Source organism: Cyprinodon variegatus, unplaced genomic scaffold (assembly GCF_000732505.1).
Source record: "Cyprinodon variegatus isolate N-32 unplaced genomic scaffold, C_variegatus-1.0 Scaffold19, whole genome shotgun sequence".
Taxonomy (NCBI): domain Eukaryota; kingdom Metazoa; phylum Chordata; class Actinopteri; order Cyprinodontiformes; family Cyprinodontidae; genus Cyprinodon; species Cyprinodon variegatus.
Window position 1 is genome coordinate 154,724 of NW_015150472.1, and position 15,315 is coordinate 170,038.

Below are 15,315 nucleotides of genomic sequence, written 5' to 3' on the forward strand. Positions count from 1 at the left end.
AGACTGCGCCTTTTAGTACGGTGCGCCTTATGGTCGTGAAAATACGGTAGGTCTCAGAGGAACAACGCTAGGTTAGACTTAGCTAATCTCAGCTTGGCTAGAGTACCCAAAACTGGCAAACACTCTGGCATCGAGGTAGTGACAGCCCACTGCTCAAATACTCCTCCAGATAATGGTCCAATGAGCCGCAGATGTGCAGGGAGGCGTAACGTAGACAGGGCGCCTCCTGGTGGTGGAGAAAAGGAAACACACAAACAGACCACACAAACTGGATTCCTAACACCCTGCACTTTTTCAAACGTCCGCTTTGTTCCCCTGAAGGTTTTACTGACCAAAAACAATGTAACGCTACAGTACACAGACATTCATCAAGCATTAGGACCAAGCGGAAAACAGCAGCTTCAACTGAAGCCGTTTGACCACCTACAAGCTCCTGATTGGCTCACCGTCTTTTCTTGTGTGACTGGCTGTCACTACTGTCGCTTCTGAGAAGCTCACTTTGCAAACATCTGATGCGCCACTTAATTTGGGTCTGTGATTGGATGGTCAGACATGCTGAAGTTAGTTATATTAAAAAATAGTTGCGTAAATCAAAATTTCGTCCATAGTTTGGGCTAATTCATTTGATCTGGTTCAGCTATATTTGCTAGTATCTGTGAAGATTCTCAGTCATCCAGCTTGAAAGTGTTAGGTTTCTGTTTGTGGGGTTTGTTTTTTGTGTTTTTGTTTCCACCTCCAGATGGTGCTCTTTCCCCGTTCTGGCTTGGAGGGCGGCTTCCGGGCTTTTCCTCCTCACCTGCGGCTTGTTGGGTCATTACCAGAGTAGTATAAGAGCTACGGACTGCAACCACCTCGACGCCAGAGTGTTTGCCAGTATTGGGTACTCTAGCCTCCTGAGATTAGCTGAGTCTAATTCTTGCCTTGTCTGGACTAATTCCCCACAAACAGGACCCAAGGATTACCAAGAAACCCCCAAACATGAGTCCACTCAAAATAATTCATCAGCCTTGTTCAGTTTCCCTACGGACCGTCCTGTGATCTCCCCCTTAGAGTTTCCGGTTCTGCTTCACCAGATCGCTGGATTCCCCGCTGAGAAATACCTGCTTTCTATCTCTCTCTCTATACATCTTAACCCTCACCAATAAACCTGTTGACTTTACTAGCTCTCTGAGTGTGTTTCCTGCATGTGGGTTCGAGTGCTCAAACCCATCGTGACAGAAAGGTTTGGTTTAGGCAACTGGACGTAAAGTTTTCGAGAAGACGTTTCGCCTCTCATCCAAGAGGCTTCTTCAGTTCTAACTAGTGGTGGGAAGCACTGAGATTAATATATTTAGACTTAGACAGATTTATTTTGTCATCTTGTATACACAAGTGTAGACAAAAAGACATTTCATTTAGAACAGCTCTCTAGACAATTTCATTTTTTAAATAAGGTAAGCAGCAGTTGTTGTTGAGCGGCTACTACTGCCTCCAGCTCCTGAAGCACTCGCTTCTCCTGGCTCAGGGGAGGAAGAGGACGATGATGACGATGCTGTGAGGGTAGTAGCCCCCTGGGGGAGAAGAGGCTGACGTGGTAGAAGCAGCAGTGGTGCCATGGGCAGGTTTAGCAGCGACAGACGATGCTGGAGAAGGTGTGGAAGCCGGAGGTCGCCGGGAGGAGCCGGCTGGGGATGTTTCAGCATTTGGCAGGGAAGCATCTAGAGTGCTCTCCTAGTTTTCACCTGCAGAGGGCTGTGCTTCCCTTGAAGATGCTGAAGATTGTCTGGAAACAGTCTCAGAGGAGCCTCCATTCACGCAGAGCTCTTTGTTTTCCATCGGTGCGGTACAGCATCAGCCCCCCCCAGACCAACAGCACCATCTGTTATTGCTGGACGCAGCAAGACCCCATCAGAATGATGTCGCAGCAGTTATATATCTCCTGTTTTGAAGAGAGTTCAAGTCGGAGATGATCCCTTTTGTTTTCCAATGAGCGGACGTTGGGAAGCAGGATTGATGGAAGCGGTGGCCTGTGGGGATCTCTCTTTAGCTTTGCAGTTAACCCCCCTCTGCATCCTCGCTTTCTCCATCTCGCACATCTTTTCCTCCGTCGTTATTTGCCACTGTTGTTTTTTTGACATCCGTCTGTAGCACTCCGCAGCTTTTTAAACAGCCAAAAATGTCAGTATTGAAAACATTTTGTGACTGTAGCTCCAGCAGGCATTGGCGATCATAGATGTGGGATTGATGTCTAGTTTGTATCGTTTTAAGCGGCATATTTTGTTAAAATTGTCAAGAGGAGCGGCTCTTGGTCGCTGCGCTGGAGCACCACCATGGTAACCGTGGTAACCATAGTAACATTGTAACTGTAGGTATAACAAAGAATTAGGGGGAACAAAAGCTGGCTATCCCTCCTACTGGATCTGCCATGGAGGTCACCTGGGGGGTTACAGGTCATTAAGGGGTTCTGATGGGTCGTTATCCCCCTCGTCAGAGGGGTTCAGTCTCATGCCTCATTGAAGTGTGAGTCAGAGGAGGGCAGGTGAAAGGTGAATCTTCTGGGTATTGATCATAAGAGTGCTTTGTAAGTGGGTGAACGGTTATGTCTAAGACAACCTCTTCTGTTGAAAGAGATGGATCTTAGCCACTATATTTGCTAGATAGCTAGAGGATCATTGGGACACTTCATCCGAGCGCTGCGTGCACCAGGCCTGTAACATCATTAGTGCACCCTCACACCCCCCATTATGGACAGTTCTCCCTGCTGCCCTCTGAGAAGAGGCTTCACAGCATCGACTGCAGGCCCAGCAGCTTCTTCAACAGCTTTTTCCCTACTGCCATCAGACTGATGAACTGTTAAACTCATAAACATTATTTTGCACAACCAGTGTGGCTGAAACTTTTATAATTTTAAATACTACGCAACTCAATGTTATATATCCACTTAATTCTTATCCCATCTCCCTTTCTCATCTTCCTTTCAGTTTCTATGTCAGTTTCATACGCTCTTATTACCTAATCTATTTCTAATACAGCTTTGAAAATAATTATTAAGATGAACCTTATGGCAACACCATAATGGTCTACTATATTGGCAAAACAGGACACACATAAAAAAGAAACAACTCAGTGATCTGACATCATAGGCTTAACCATTTCTAAAAGACCTAGTCATTTCTTAAATTCACATTAAAGATGCAGTTTTTAATTTTCAGCCAAGCTTAAGAAGTCCATTCTGGATCCATTTTACTTGGTCCTCATCTTCCTCTCAGTTCAGGGATATGGAAAACATGCTTCACCGAGGACATTCATCTGGTTGCTGCCATCCTTTTCAGTTCATGGGTTGCTAATGATTACGCCTTTTTTAACTTTATATTGGTTTGTTTATTAATTGGGCGACTGCTGCTCTAAGAGGACATTCATTCCAACCTGTTTCCTGATCAGCTATGAAGTAAAATACAAAGTCCAAAATGTTGGAATATCAGCATTAAAACAAATAGGAGACATGCTAGCCAGGCATAGAGAGAATGTTTTATTAATCATTCAAAAATCTAATCTAAAATATGCAATCCTTTGCAAAGATCTCCACTTAATGTTAATAATTGTCAAACAATTATAAAAATACAATTTATAAATCATCCCACAGTATAACATTTTATAAACTACTATTAAACAATTTGGCCAGAGACTCACAATAACGCCTAACTTTCCTTTTTTTTTTTTTTTTATACTGTACATGACAACTTTTTATTGCCTTCCCTTCACTGCTCACTGAGGTTTCTGCTCAAAGGCTCGGGGTTCATGTCAATACAACTTTCTTTGGTTTTAACAAAACACACAGGTATATCCAGGTGATGAGGTGTGCTTGGTACTACTGCTCTGTTGGGGTGGCTGGAAGCAACCAGGATTTACTGTGTTGGAGCCTGATCCTGACGTTCCTTCAGAGCCAGGATTGCTTTTCGGTAGAGGTCTATGAGGAGAAAAGTTCAATGGTTTCAATTGAAGTTTATAATTTCACAGTCCAGGGCTTTTTTTTTCTGACAGGTCGAGGTAGGAAGAAGTGGGACGTTATTTGCTCACCAAAAGTTGCAGAAAGGTCCACAGGTTGAGAGTAAGCCACAGGCATTCCCTCTGTGTTGATCTTGTTTTTTCTTTTCACCTTAACAACCTTCTTCTTCCTCTTCCTTTCTCCTTTACCTAAATAGGAAATAAAACAGTTGTTAGGTTTTATTTCTCCAGAGTCAAATGAAAAATGTAACGTAGCTAAGGACAACCTTTGGTTGGCGTCTCGTTGCTTGTGAGTGATTCCGGAGCGTCCAGTGTCTCCTCTTTCACTTTGGTCTTGCGTTTCAGTTTGCCTTTTTTAGGAGGGATCAGGGCACTACTGGCTTTGTCTCTGCTACCAGGATTATCCTGCTCTCCTTCATTTCCTTCTCCCTCCTCCTCCTCTTCAGGAGGCTCCTCAACGTCTTTTGCAGCTTTTTTGATCTTGACTGACTTCTTCCTCATATTACTTGACCTCAGCCTCTTTTTCAGTGTATTTTCCTGGAAAAAACAAAATAAAAACAAGGTTAAACTTGGTTGTTGGCCATGTTAGAAGTCATAGCTATAGGGCTGGGGTCTGCACCAAGCCCTCTGCTGTGCTCTGTAACAAACTTGGCCTTAAATACTAATCTATTGAGTAATGTAAGCCATTTGGTGGCAAAGAGTCGTGTTGCTTTTGTGGCTCTAAATGAACTTCGCTTAAGGACCAAAAATGCTTAATTTATAGGCGCATGCCAAAATGGTTATGAACAAAGTCTAACTTCTCACAACAGAGAAGACAGATGTTCTGTTCCTGCTTATACAAAATGACATTAAAATAGGTTTAATATTGCTTTAACTGCCATTTAAAATGGTCTTAGCTGTTAGATTTAGTTTTTAAGCTCCCCATACCCTTCAGGTTTCCTGAAAATTGGTGTCACCCCCCCAAAAACAAAAATAAAAATAATTCCAGAAGAATTTTGAAGAGTTTGAACAACAAAGGAACCATCAAATCAGTTGAGATGAAAGTTATTACAGTTTAAAGCATTAATACAAATCAACTTCTGGTGTAATATTTCTGGAGATAATTAGAATGTTTTCATTATGAGAACCGATGTTCTTCTGACCTTTTGCAGCATGTTCCGTATGGGCTGCAGCTTTCCTTCACTATTGCTCCGTTTCTCCTTGTCTCTGGGCCGATGAACCTGACGCAGATCTGACTTGCTGGATCTCCTCCTGAGGTAAAAGTGAAACAAACTTTCAGGTCTCTTTACAACAACTACATTGCTCTCAGGTAATTAAAGCTTGCATTCTTTGGAATTGAATGTACCGTTCCATTTTGGTTTTTCTTTGCACTTTCTCAGCTTTTCCTCTCTTTTCTTTTTCTCTGGGCTCCAGGGGCCTCTTGCTGTCTTGGGCCACCCGTGCACACAGCTCCGGATAATCCAGGCAAACAGCACGCAGCAACCAGCGAAGGCCTCGCAGAGTTTTTCTGTCCGACCAGCGCCGCAGGTCCATTAAGGCTGAACAAGGTTCCTTAAAAGACAAACCAACTGTCTAAATTTGCACTTGATGCATTAATCTGTTTTAATTGCTAACTATTTTAAGGAATAGGAAAACTTTCAGAATAGAAATAGATTTCAATCATGGATCTGTAAGAAAATAAAGCAGAGTATAGAGAACTATTTGCATTTCTAGATTTAATCCTCTGTCCTAATCCACCAATCCATCAATTTCTTTACAAACATCTATCCAAAATTAACTGTAAAATTCAACACCTTTTTAGCTGGAAATCTCCTTAAAGTGATGTAAGGACTTTATTTTCGGTAGTCATAATTTCACCTCATTCGCTTCATTCAAGTCTTATAATATATTGTATGTGTTTTGATTCTGTATTTTACTCTTGTTGCTTGTAGCATATATGTTTATCATGTGTGCTGTTCATATTTGTTAAGCACTTTGGTCAAGTTTACTTGGCATGTTCAGTCTCTGCATAAAGCTTGTGTGTGCCGATGTTTCTATGAGGAATGATACTCACAATATGGCACAAAGAACGGCTCTGGTTGACTAGCTTTTCCAGAGAGAGAATCTCAATCAGTTCAGTTCCCAGCAAGGCGTTCATCTTATCCTGTTTGTTTGCCAACCTGAAAGAATGATAAAAAGCTCTAATGTAGTTATGTAGTCAATATTATTAGTGTTTAATCCAAATGCTCATTATGTTAGTTCTGATTAAAAGCAGGGAGTAATTACACTAATATGGGTTTTCCTGCAACTCTCGGTTGCTTCAGCAGGTCTGCAAGAACCTCCCTGGCCTCCTTCATCCTCTGCCTGTCGCTGGAATCCACCACAAAGATGACAGCATGGACTTCTCCATAGAGCTCCCTCCAAACTCCACGGGACTCCACGGATCCTCCAACGTCCAACAGCGTAACAAGGTAGTTTTCAACTCTCAGCTCATTTTTAATGCAGCCCTGAGTGGGCCCTACATCAACCCCAGGAGGGACTGGAGGAGACACACAGTTAGGTGTTACATTCCTGCTGTGAACTTCTAGCTCTGCTTTGTTCATTTGCTCAGTACCTTTTAACATCCCTCTGATCGAAGAGGTCTTTCCTGCCTTGTCAAGACCAACCACAAGAATGGTCACTTTCCTTCAGAGAGATAAAAACAGAGCTACATCAAGAAAAAAGACTGGAAAACTTTTAGAAGTTATTTTGGACCATTAGTTTTTCCAACCTTAAGGCTTTTTAAAATAAATTTATGATACAAGCGTTCTTTTTTTCTTTTTTGCAGCCCTTGTAACTTTGTCTTTGTTGACTGGATGTCTGCACATTTAGCTGATTCATAACAGTCCTAAAACAATTTGTTTTTGTTTGATTTCTTTGTCCTTTTTTTTTCAAATTATTCCACACATTTAATTATCAGGCAGAAATAATAGATATATCTAAAACAACTTGGCCATACATGAAAAGTAACAATCCTCCTTAAGTTGAGTATTTAATGTGACAAAATGCCTTTTCTAAAAAGCAACGTTACATTTAAATAGCCACAAGCAGGTCTGATTACTGTAAAGCTTTATAGAATAAAAAAATCCTTTATATCAGCTCCAAATAGATTCAAGGATTCAGGAAAAAAAAACAGGTCATAATTCCACAACCTAAAGAAATTCAAGTCCTACTGACTAATAACTACCTGACTACCGACTATCAGTATAGAACTGATGACAAAGACAACAATCTATAGACTACAAATGAAAAAAAGATGACCGTCCAACACAGTGGTGCTAGTATGATGTTCATACTAACACCACTAGGCGCTCCTTAGTTTCCCCGGGACCTGAACTCCTTGACTACATGACTAAAGTAACTATAACTTCCTTTGCTAATCTGCAAATCCTGAAAATCACCATCCGGCCATCAGTTCCTGACCTTAAACTTAAGCTCACTTGCTTTTACATCAGATGAATTATGTTTTTTTGTTTTTTTACAAAAGATTGGTTGGAATATTATTTACCATAAGAGACGAAAATGGAATTCCATAATGATTGTATTTTCTATCAAATCAGGCAACCTTTTCCAAATTTTTTGTTACACCATCTCAATGAATATAATCAAAAAAGATGAACGGAGGGAATCATGATGAGCCAGTGTTTACAGCTATGTAACTGTTCACTAATTTATGATAACCAGCATATATGTACCAAACTAGTTCATTCGCTAGTCTTTTTAGTCTCTAGGAGGGTCTTAGAGAAAAGAGCCCCAGTGGTCCTAATGTGTACCTGATTGGCTCCTGGATTTTGGAGACCCAGCTGCAGCAGTTGCTCATCAGGTTGAACATGTTTACTTGAGGAGAACAAGGCGAGCACAGCGGCCACCATCTTCTCTCGAACTGGTACCTGCAGGCAGACAGTAAACCTCAGTGTTAGACATAAACTGTTGCACCTGAGGAGTTCACGACCGGCTCTGACACAAAGAAGCTTTATGTCCATCCATGCTTGGCTTGACAGACATTTCCAGATGGCTTTTTTCCCCTAAGTGATGAGTAGGAGCTGTGAGCTCTGCACCTCAGCCTTGGAGTAGACATTAAACAGAAGGTCTGTCTGAGGTATTCAGGCCACTGACTAACCTGATAGATATAAGTGACGCCTGTTGAGTGCATCTGTTAAGGCACCATAATCTGCTGAAGCCAGTTTAGAATGGCCCACTTTGTCAGTGTTGTTCACAAGATGACCCATATTTGTTCTCAGATCAAACCATATTTTAACACCTTCAATGAAGACTGTGTGCAGTCATACATTTACCAGTTTTTGCTCATTTCAATGTAGACATAAAAAAACTGCATTCAGGCATTTTTATTTTTTTATGTTTATTTTATTTATTTTTTTTTTTTTTACATTTTTTGCAGTCATTTTCAGTCTCTGTTTATTGGTTAATTAGATTTTGCTCACCTTCAAAGGAATTTTGTAGTCCATGTTTTAGAGATGCACGCTCCTGTGCAATATATTACAGTTATCAAGGCTTTTCAAAGCAAATACCTCAATAGACAACTCCAAAAAATATCAAAGAAGATTATAAAAACCATGTTGGCGTGTCTGAAAATCTATATAATAACTAACGAAAAAACAAGCAACAAACGTACATTAGAACCTCTTGCTACTTAGTATTTATCACCCAACTTCTTAAAATTTAACTATTCTTTTTGTCATTAAGATGTTGCACAGGTGATGCAATGCAATGAAAGGATCTTCCACCCTGTCACTGAACTCTAATGAAGATTGCATGAGAATATTACAAGTTAAAAGTACCAAATATACTCACAGAAGCAGGTCTATGTCCATGCATTTGTTTGGGTGATCACCACTACTAACATCCTGCACCCACCAGCTGTCCAACTAATCAGGCTCACACTAAGCCTTTAGTCACCTCATGTGGGTGGTGCAGAAAGGAACTGTTGTGATCACTTGAGGACCAATCTCCGAGCTCCCTTTAATCTCATTCGACAAAAAGGGTCTCTTTTTAACTTGGCCAAATTAAGGTAAATAAATCCTTCCTGGAGGGCTAAATGTGTCATGTGGTGTGATGTATGATGCACCATGATCCCCTTTCCTGATGACGTCATAGAGTGGTCGTTTCACCAGGCAACCATACTGACATTGCAGTATCATGCTTTTAGTTCTATCAATAGAAGGGATTATTGGAAAGATATTTACAAATATAAACACAATGACCAGTTTTTGAAATAACATTTGCATCATGGACGTGCAGACAACAAATCTGACACTATTGGTACTGTGATGCGATATGGGCAAAATCTAAGTAAGGACACTTTTTAAAATTTATGCCACAATGAATCAAAGCATCTCTGAAGACAATAGGGCTCGATCCTTCCTGGTAATAATAAGGAGTATCAAATAAAGAGCAGTATACAGCTGGATGCTCTAAGTAGACATTAGAAGATGGTCACACTGAAGGTATGAAGATGGCCAGTAGGAATATGCAGGTTGGCTGTTGCGTTAAAACAATTCTCACTGCCAGCCTCAACTTTTTTGTATTGTAACAGACAGATTTATACATGCTTTAAATGCAAGGAATAAATTCTGGCCAATTGAAAAGTTGCACACAAAATCAACCAAGCAACACAGTTGTATTTTGTTGTCTTATTTTGGTGAGCGGACTTTCAGTCAAAATCATTCACTAGGGGTAAGCAACCTTGGTCCTCGAGTGCCACTTTCCTGCAATGATCCTGAACGAATCTTCTTCAACACAACTGAAACAAATAAATTGGTAATGGTCTGTTTTCTCCTAAACTTAAGGATATGCCAAGGAGGTAAAGTGTCCTTTTATTTCAGGTATGTTGGAGCAGGGATGCATGAAGAGGATGCAGAACAGTAGCACTCGAGGACCAACGTTGCCTCATACAGAACATCAATACTCAGACAACTTGGCTTCCCAGGAAGAGGAAGCTAGAATCAAGCCTACAAGTTTTGGATTGAAAGACAACAATTCTCCCTACTGAGCCATTGTGTTATTTCAACCAATATTCGCTTTTACTTTTTTGCTGAAGTTTTAACTCCCTTCCTTATGTCTTCAGATCTTGATTGACTTATTTCTCTTCAGTGTAAGAAATCTAACATAACAAAGACAGGAAAGGTTTTGTCTGATTTAATTTCAGTGAGAAAAACAAGGTTATACATGTTAAGGTTAGTGAAGGTATGTGATCATTATATACAGCTTGTAATGGTTTTGCCAGGTCTGTAGCTGCTTTGGAATAATCCTGTTGGACTTACTATTATTTCTGTTAAACTGTGTAGTATTTAGTATCATGATCTGGTTCCAATAGACATTTCAACAAATGATGTCTTTGGTCTCAATGATCTAATTTAAAAATAGTTTTGCTAGGTTAGCCTGCCTGGTGGAGCAGTTGGTAGTGTTGCCTTGAAGCAAGAAATTTGTTGGATCAGTTGCTTTTTTTTTTTTTGCACAGAGAGTTTGCATGTTCTCCCGATTCTGTCCAGGTATTCTGGCTTCTTAATAAATGTGACTGTTTGAATAACTGGTCTCTCTAAGTTGTCTTCAGGTGTGTGTTTATTGTAGGTTGGTTGTGATGGACTAAAAGCCTGCTCTGCCTCTTTCCCAATGACAGCTGTGGAATGATAAAAAGGTATAAATGACTGATTTTAAACATTTTTTGTGTCAGAAGTATAAGTTGCAAACATACTTCTGGAAACATACAATAAAGGTCCTGAAATGAAAGTGAGTGAAAATCATCAAACATGTCCACACTATTTAGATGCATTTCAGTTCTTCATAAAGTAAAACCATTTTCAAATTATAAAGCATTACACATTCTCTACTGTTCACTAATTTGAATTTAACTGAGCTATTGTGTATTGTGTATTTTGAGGTAACACTCAAAATCTACAATAAAAAGCAATCAGGATAACTCATAAGGCTGGCTATCATAACCACATTTATCCATTACTCATTTCTTTCTGCTTGCCTACATTTTTTGATATGGTTGAATTCCAAATTTCACAATTAATGTAGAAAGCTAGAAATAAAGAGAGAGCATCCAAAAACCTTTTGTTGAGAGAGAAGGAAGGTATATATAATACCTGATCTAAATTACAAAATCTTACATGTTCGAAGCAAACGTGAAAAGAATCTACATTTTACGTACAACCTTTGTGTTGAACTAAATTATTGTCCAAGCATGAGACTTTTGGAAAAAGATCAAACTGGATTTCTTAAAAAGATATAAGATGGAAGAAGGAGCGTGAAAATCAATACTCTTAGCCATTGTACAGAGTATACATATTTGTGCAATGAATGTGGACATGTGGGCTATTGGTAATTTAATTAAGTTTTCTGTAGGCACATAAATAAAACATTAATGTATTTATTTTTAGTATGGACTCATAAATAAAGGAGGAATCTGGAAGATTGTTGCTGTTAAGGACAATAGGAGAGTGAAGGGGCAGGATTAAAGATTCCTTAATACCCCTTTTAAGAAATAAACAATACATTTTACATGTGATGTTATTATATATATAATTTATTACACGTAAGTGTTGCATGTGGTAAATTTATTTTCTTTTCCTGCATTGTCTGAAATATATTTTTTTGATTATTTATAAAAGTCAAAGTCCTGAGTGGCCTAAGGACTGTCAGTCTCAGTTATTTTAGATTTAATTGAATACACATGGTGTATGTTTGAAGCTTGTTTAGTTTATTTGTTTGCTTCCCCGCTTAAAAACAGTGAGTAGTGTAATTTTTTTTTTTTTGTGCAAAATGGGGTTTCTTTGCTTTTAAAGGAGCAAAACCACAGTAAGTGGACTAACTCAATATAGAGGATTATGTAAGCAGTCTACTCGTGACCTTGAAGTATCAGCAGCGCAGTTGAAACATGTTTTAATATTGTAAACAAGGTATAGTCTTATGGCTGTTGTTAGCAGGGTCTCTACCAAATGACCCACTGTTATCGAAGGTAAAGCCAGCTTTTATTGTGGTCATTTGGTTAAGATCAAACTATGTCTTCATAATTTGAGGGGATTGTGTGCTTTAGTTTGTGCATTTTTAATCCATAATTAAATAGAAACTAGTAAACATATAGGTGCTGTAGAATGTCATCTCAAAGTTAATCAGCTGGAAAACTGACAGACAGGAAAAAAGAATCTCAGATCTATGTTTACTGCGGATTAACTCAACAGACCACATTACATAACACTATCAACTCAGCTATTGACGCTGTAAGAGACAGGGTGCTTAATAATAGCCACTAGATGGCGCCATTTTGCAACTTTATACCTGAAACATCATGGTACTTGGGCTATAAACCATTGACAAATTCTCAATGATGACCATCATTACACATTTTATAAAAAAAAAAAAGAAAAAAAAGAAAGAAATCAGTATGGAACATTACTGGGAGACTTGCGGTGCAACGCTTCAGCTGCTCTGTCAAAATCAATATCCTGTTACAACATCCTGCAGAGACTTGGAGCTTTATCCCATTATGTAATTTAAATCCATGTCCAATCAGCCAGTGCCCTCCTCTGCTGAGTAAACTCATCCCTAACTGTGATCACAATCCTTGGTCAGCTGAGACTGATGCACACACAGATTTACTCTCGTCCAGCAAAAACAGAAGCGGCTGATTAGTTGATCTATGCCTCTGCTCTCTATAGTTTGCACATATTTTTACACCATTTTCTGCTCCTATTACAGTCTTTATACAGTCAGCATCTTCCTGAATAAAAAGGCTGAGAACAAATAATCAGATATTTAGAATAAGATAGAAGGTCTGCAAACAATTTATGTATGAAGCAATTTTTTTTTAAATTAAACTACAGTCAAGAATTGTATCTTGTTTGTTTTGCATTAAGACACACAATGGTGGAGAGCCACACCAATGAATTTGACTAAATAGAAAGGACTTAAACTTAGACAAGCTTCATTGTCGATACATACAGCTTTTCGACAGTGAAAGAGCAGCTTTGCAGTAAAACAAACATTTCCATTTCTAAAGCGCAGAAGTGATAAAAATGTAAACAGTGTAGGAAAGAAAAAAAGGAATGCAAATGCAAAATACATTTATGTGGAAGGTTCAGAGCAGTGCAAAAAATAAATAAATACCGTAGATATGGTGCAAAATGCAGTGCAATGTTGTGCAAGTATGATGTGTATAGTGTGATGCAGAGTCTTGATCTGTGACTTGATTAGAGTTTTAAACAGTTCTGCAGTCTAATGGCAGCGAGGGAAAGGCTGTTGCAGAATTTGCTGGTCCTGCATTGAATGCTGCGAAGCCTCTTCCCAGTTTTTACCACTCTCCTCACTTTCTTCCAGTCTGAGGCGCTGCAGCCTCCACACCACACAGTGAGACAGCTGGTCAGAACACTCTCTATGGTGCTTCTGTAGAAGGTGGTGAGGAAGGGTGGGGGCAGGTGGGCTCTCCTCATCCTTTGCAGGAAGTACAACTGCTTTTGTTCCCTTTTGACCAGTGAGGTGGTGTTTACAGTCCAGGTGAGTTTGTCTGTGATGTGCACCCCCGAAAAATGTGGTGCTGCTGACTCCCTGAGCTGTTGATGAGTGGACAGGAGTGGACAGACTAGTGACAATTAGATGTAACATTTTTTTTTCTAATCAGAAACAAGCTAATGACACTCATACTGCACATGCAAAATTTGATTCCCTGTTTTTCAGAGAAAGAAAAAACAAGCATCTTCAAAAGCTGCTCCAGGATTTATTGGAAAAATACAGTTTTTTATGTAGAGAAGTATCGTTTTTGTTTTTTTCCCCCTATACTTCTATTTTTGTGATCAAGCTTAAACCAATTTAAACATCCTTTAGTTATAATGGTTAGAACAGGCTAATTTAGGGTCGCCTAAATTGACCAGCACTTAAGGTTTTATTATGGCTTTAAGGAAGCTGTTACAGCTTTTTCAAATGTGTTCTTGAATTAAAACAGTCCACTGTACAGCGTTTGAAAAGGGTTAGGGTTAAAAAAAATATCTTTTTTTTTTTTTTTTTTAAGAAAGCTTATTATAATGAATGCATATACTGAATATGGAGAAAATAAACATCAATCGGCTCACTGATTGTTCCATGTTTCTCCACTTTGACCTTAACATAGGGGGCTCTATCATCTTGGCAAATAATTTTCATCTGATTAAAACTGATAAATACACTTTTTAATGAAAATATGTATATGTTATAGTTAAACTAACCCTTTTATTATTAGTAAAATATTTATTGTCTTTAAATATGTTACAACCATACCCAAACAATGCAGCAACTGTCCCTAGGCCTGGAGTCAATTCTTACATCTAATTCTGAATTCAATTGCAAATTGTGAAAAATATACATTCTTTAAATAGTTTTAAATGTGTTGTTATTTAAACATTTTGTATGAAATCAATTGGAAATGGCTATGTTTATTGAAACCATATCTGAGAAATAGTATTACGTCCAAAAAGTGCGGCAAACATCCCTAGTCTTCTCCAAAATGTATTTTGTACTTTTTGAAGTCCAAAAAAATAAAATAGATTACTTTTAAAATATATATTCTATTCATTTTTTCATACTTCTTTGGTTACTGATGCTGTTGTTAAATCAATGATTAATTGATTTTTGAGGGAATGTTTGTATTCTCAACCAATATTTTGGGTCTTGACTTGCCTCTGGAACCTCTGATCTTTTTACATAAATTTAAACAGGTTTAGTATATTGGTCTGTTAAGGACAGAACAATAAATGTTTGTAACAGCTTTATCTCCTTGCTAAAAATACTCAAAAACAAACAGAATATGTATTTTATTCCGACTCCCTTCGAAGCATTTAAAATCCACCGGAAAGGTTGGTGATGCAGGAAATGCCTTGTGCTACATGATGAACTTCCTATATTTTGTTTTCACATAATGTGGTATATTATAATGAATGCATTGCTTCTGTAAACACATCCATTACTAATGATAAGCCTTCAGACAACATGCAAACTTCCTCCACAAACTCAGGGTCATCTCTCCTAATATCTGATTAAAGTTGTTCCCATGTTCGGTCCAAGCTGAGTGGAAACTTGATCTAAGCTACTGCAGGATTCTTATTAGTAACATTCAAGAGACATACATTATGTCTTTGTATATGTTTAATTGAATGAGGGATCCTGTAAACAGATCATACAAATATGTGACAGAGCAAACATGGATATTTTTATATGATTATATCACTAATAAGTGAAGTGCATGTGTTTGAGCGAAGTCTTTTGATAGATGGTTCTCAGTTTGTGGTTTGCACCTGTTCTCGCTTCACTCTGAAGCCTTTC

At 38.7% G+C, this 15,315-nt stretch overlaps 1 protein-coding gene across 1 annotated transcript; it reads right to left on the reverse strand.

The window, feature by feature from the left end:
- Window positions 1-3,725: 3,725 nt before the first annotated feature.
- Window positions 3,726-8,872, reverse strand: arl13a (ADP ribosylation factor like GTPase 13A). Its single transcript, XM_015388517.1, has 10 exons — window positions 8,815-8,872; window positions 7,776-7,892; window positions 6,578-6,648; window positions 6,250-6,502; window positions 6,038-6,143; window positions 5,330-5,535; window positions 5,127-5,235; window positions 4,251-4,521; window positions 4,057-4,173; window positions 3,726-3,946 (listed from the first exon to the last, which is right to left on the reverse strand). Exons 1-10 carry the CDS (start codon window positions 8,832-8,834, stop codon window positions 3,885-3,887), a joined length of 1,332 nt encoding a protein of 443 aa, XP_015244003.1. The 5' UTR covers window positions 8,835-8,872; the 3' UTR covers window positions 3,726-3,884.
- Between the last annotated feature and the right edge of the window lie 6,443 nt (window positions 8,873-15,315).

What these genes read in the sequence shown, in the direction of transcription:
- arl13a (XM_015388517.1), bottom strand. Translation starts at nt 8,834, where the DNA reads ATGGACATAGACCTGCTTCT. An exon ending in TACGGAACATGCTGCAAAAG is followed by an intron (nt 4,522 to 5,126) that starts GTCAGAAGAACA and finishes TGTTTTTTCCAG; the next exon opens with GAAAATACACTGAAAAAGAG. An exon ending in GGACCTTTCTGCAACTTTTG is followed by an intron (nt 3,947 to 4,056) that starts GTGAGCAAATAA and finishes TTCTCCTCATAG; the next exon opens with ACCTCTACCGAAAAGCAATC.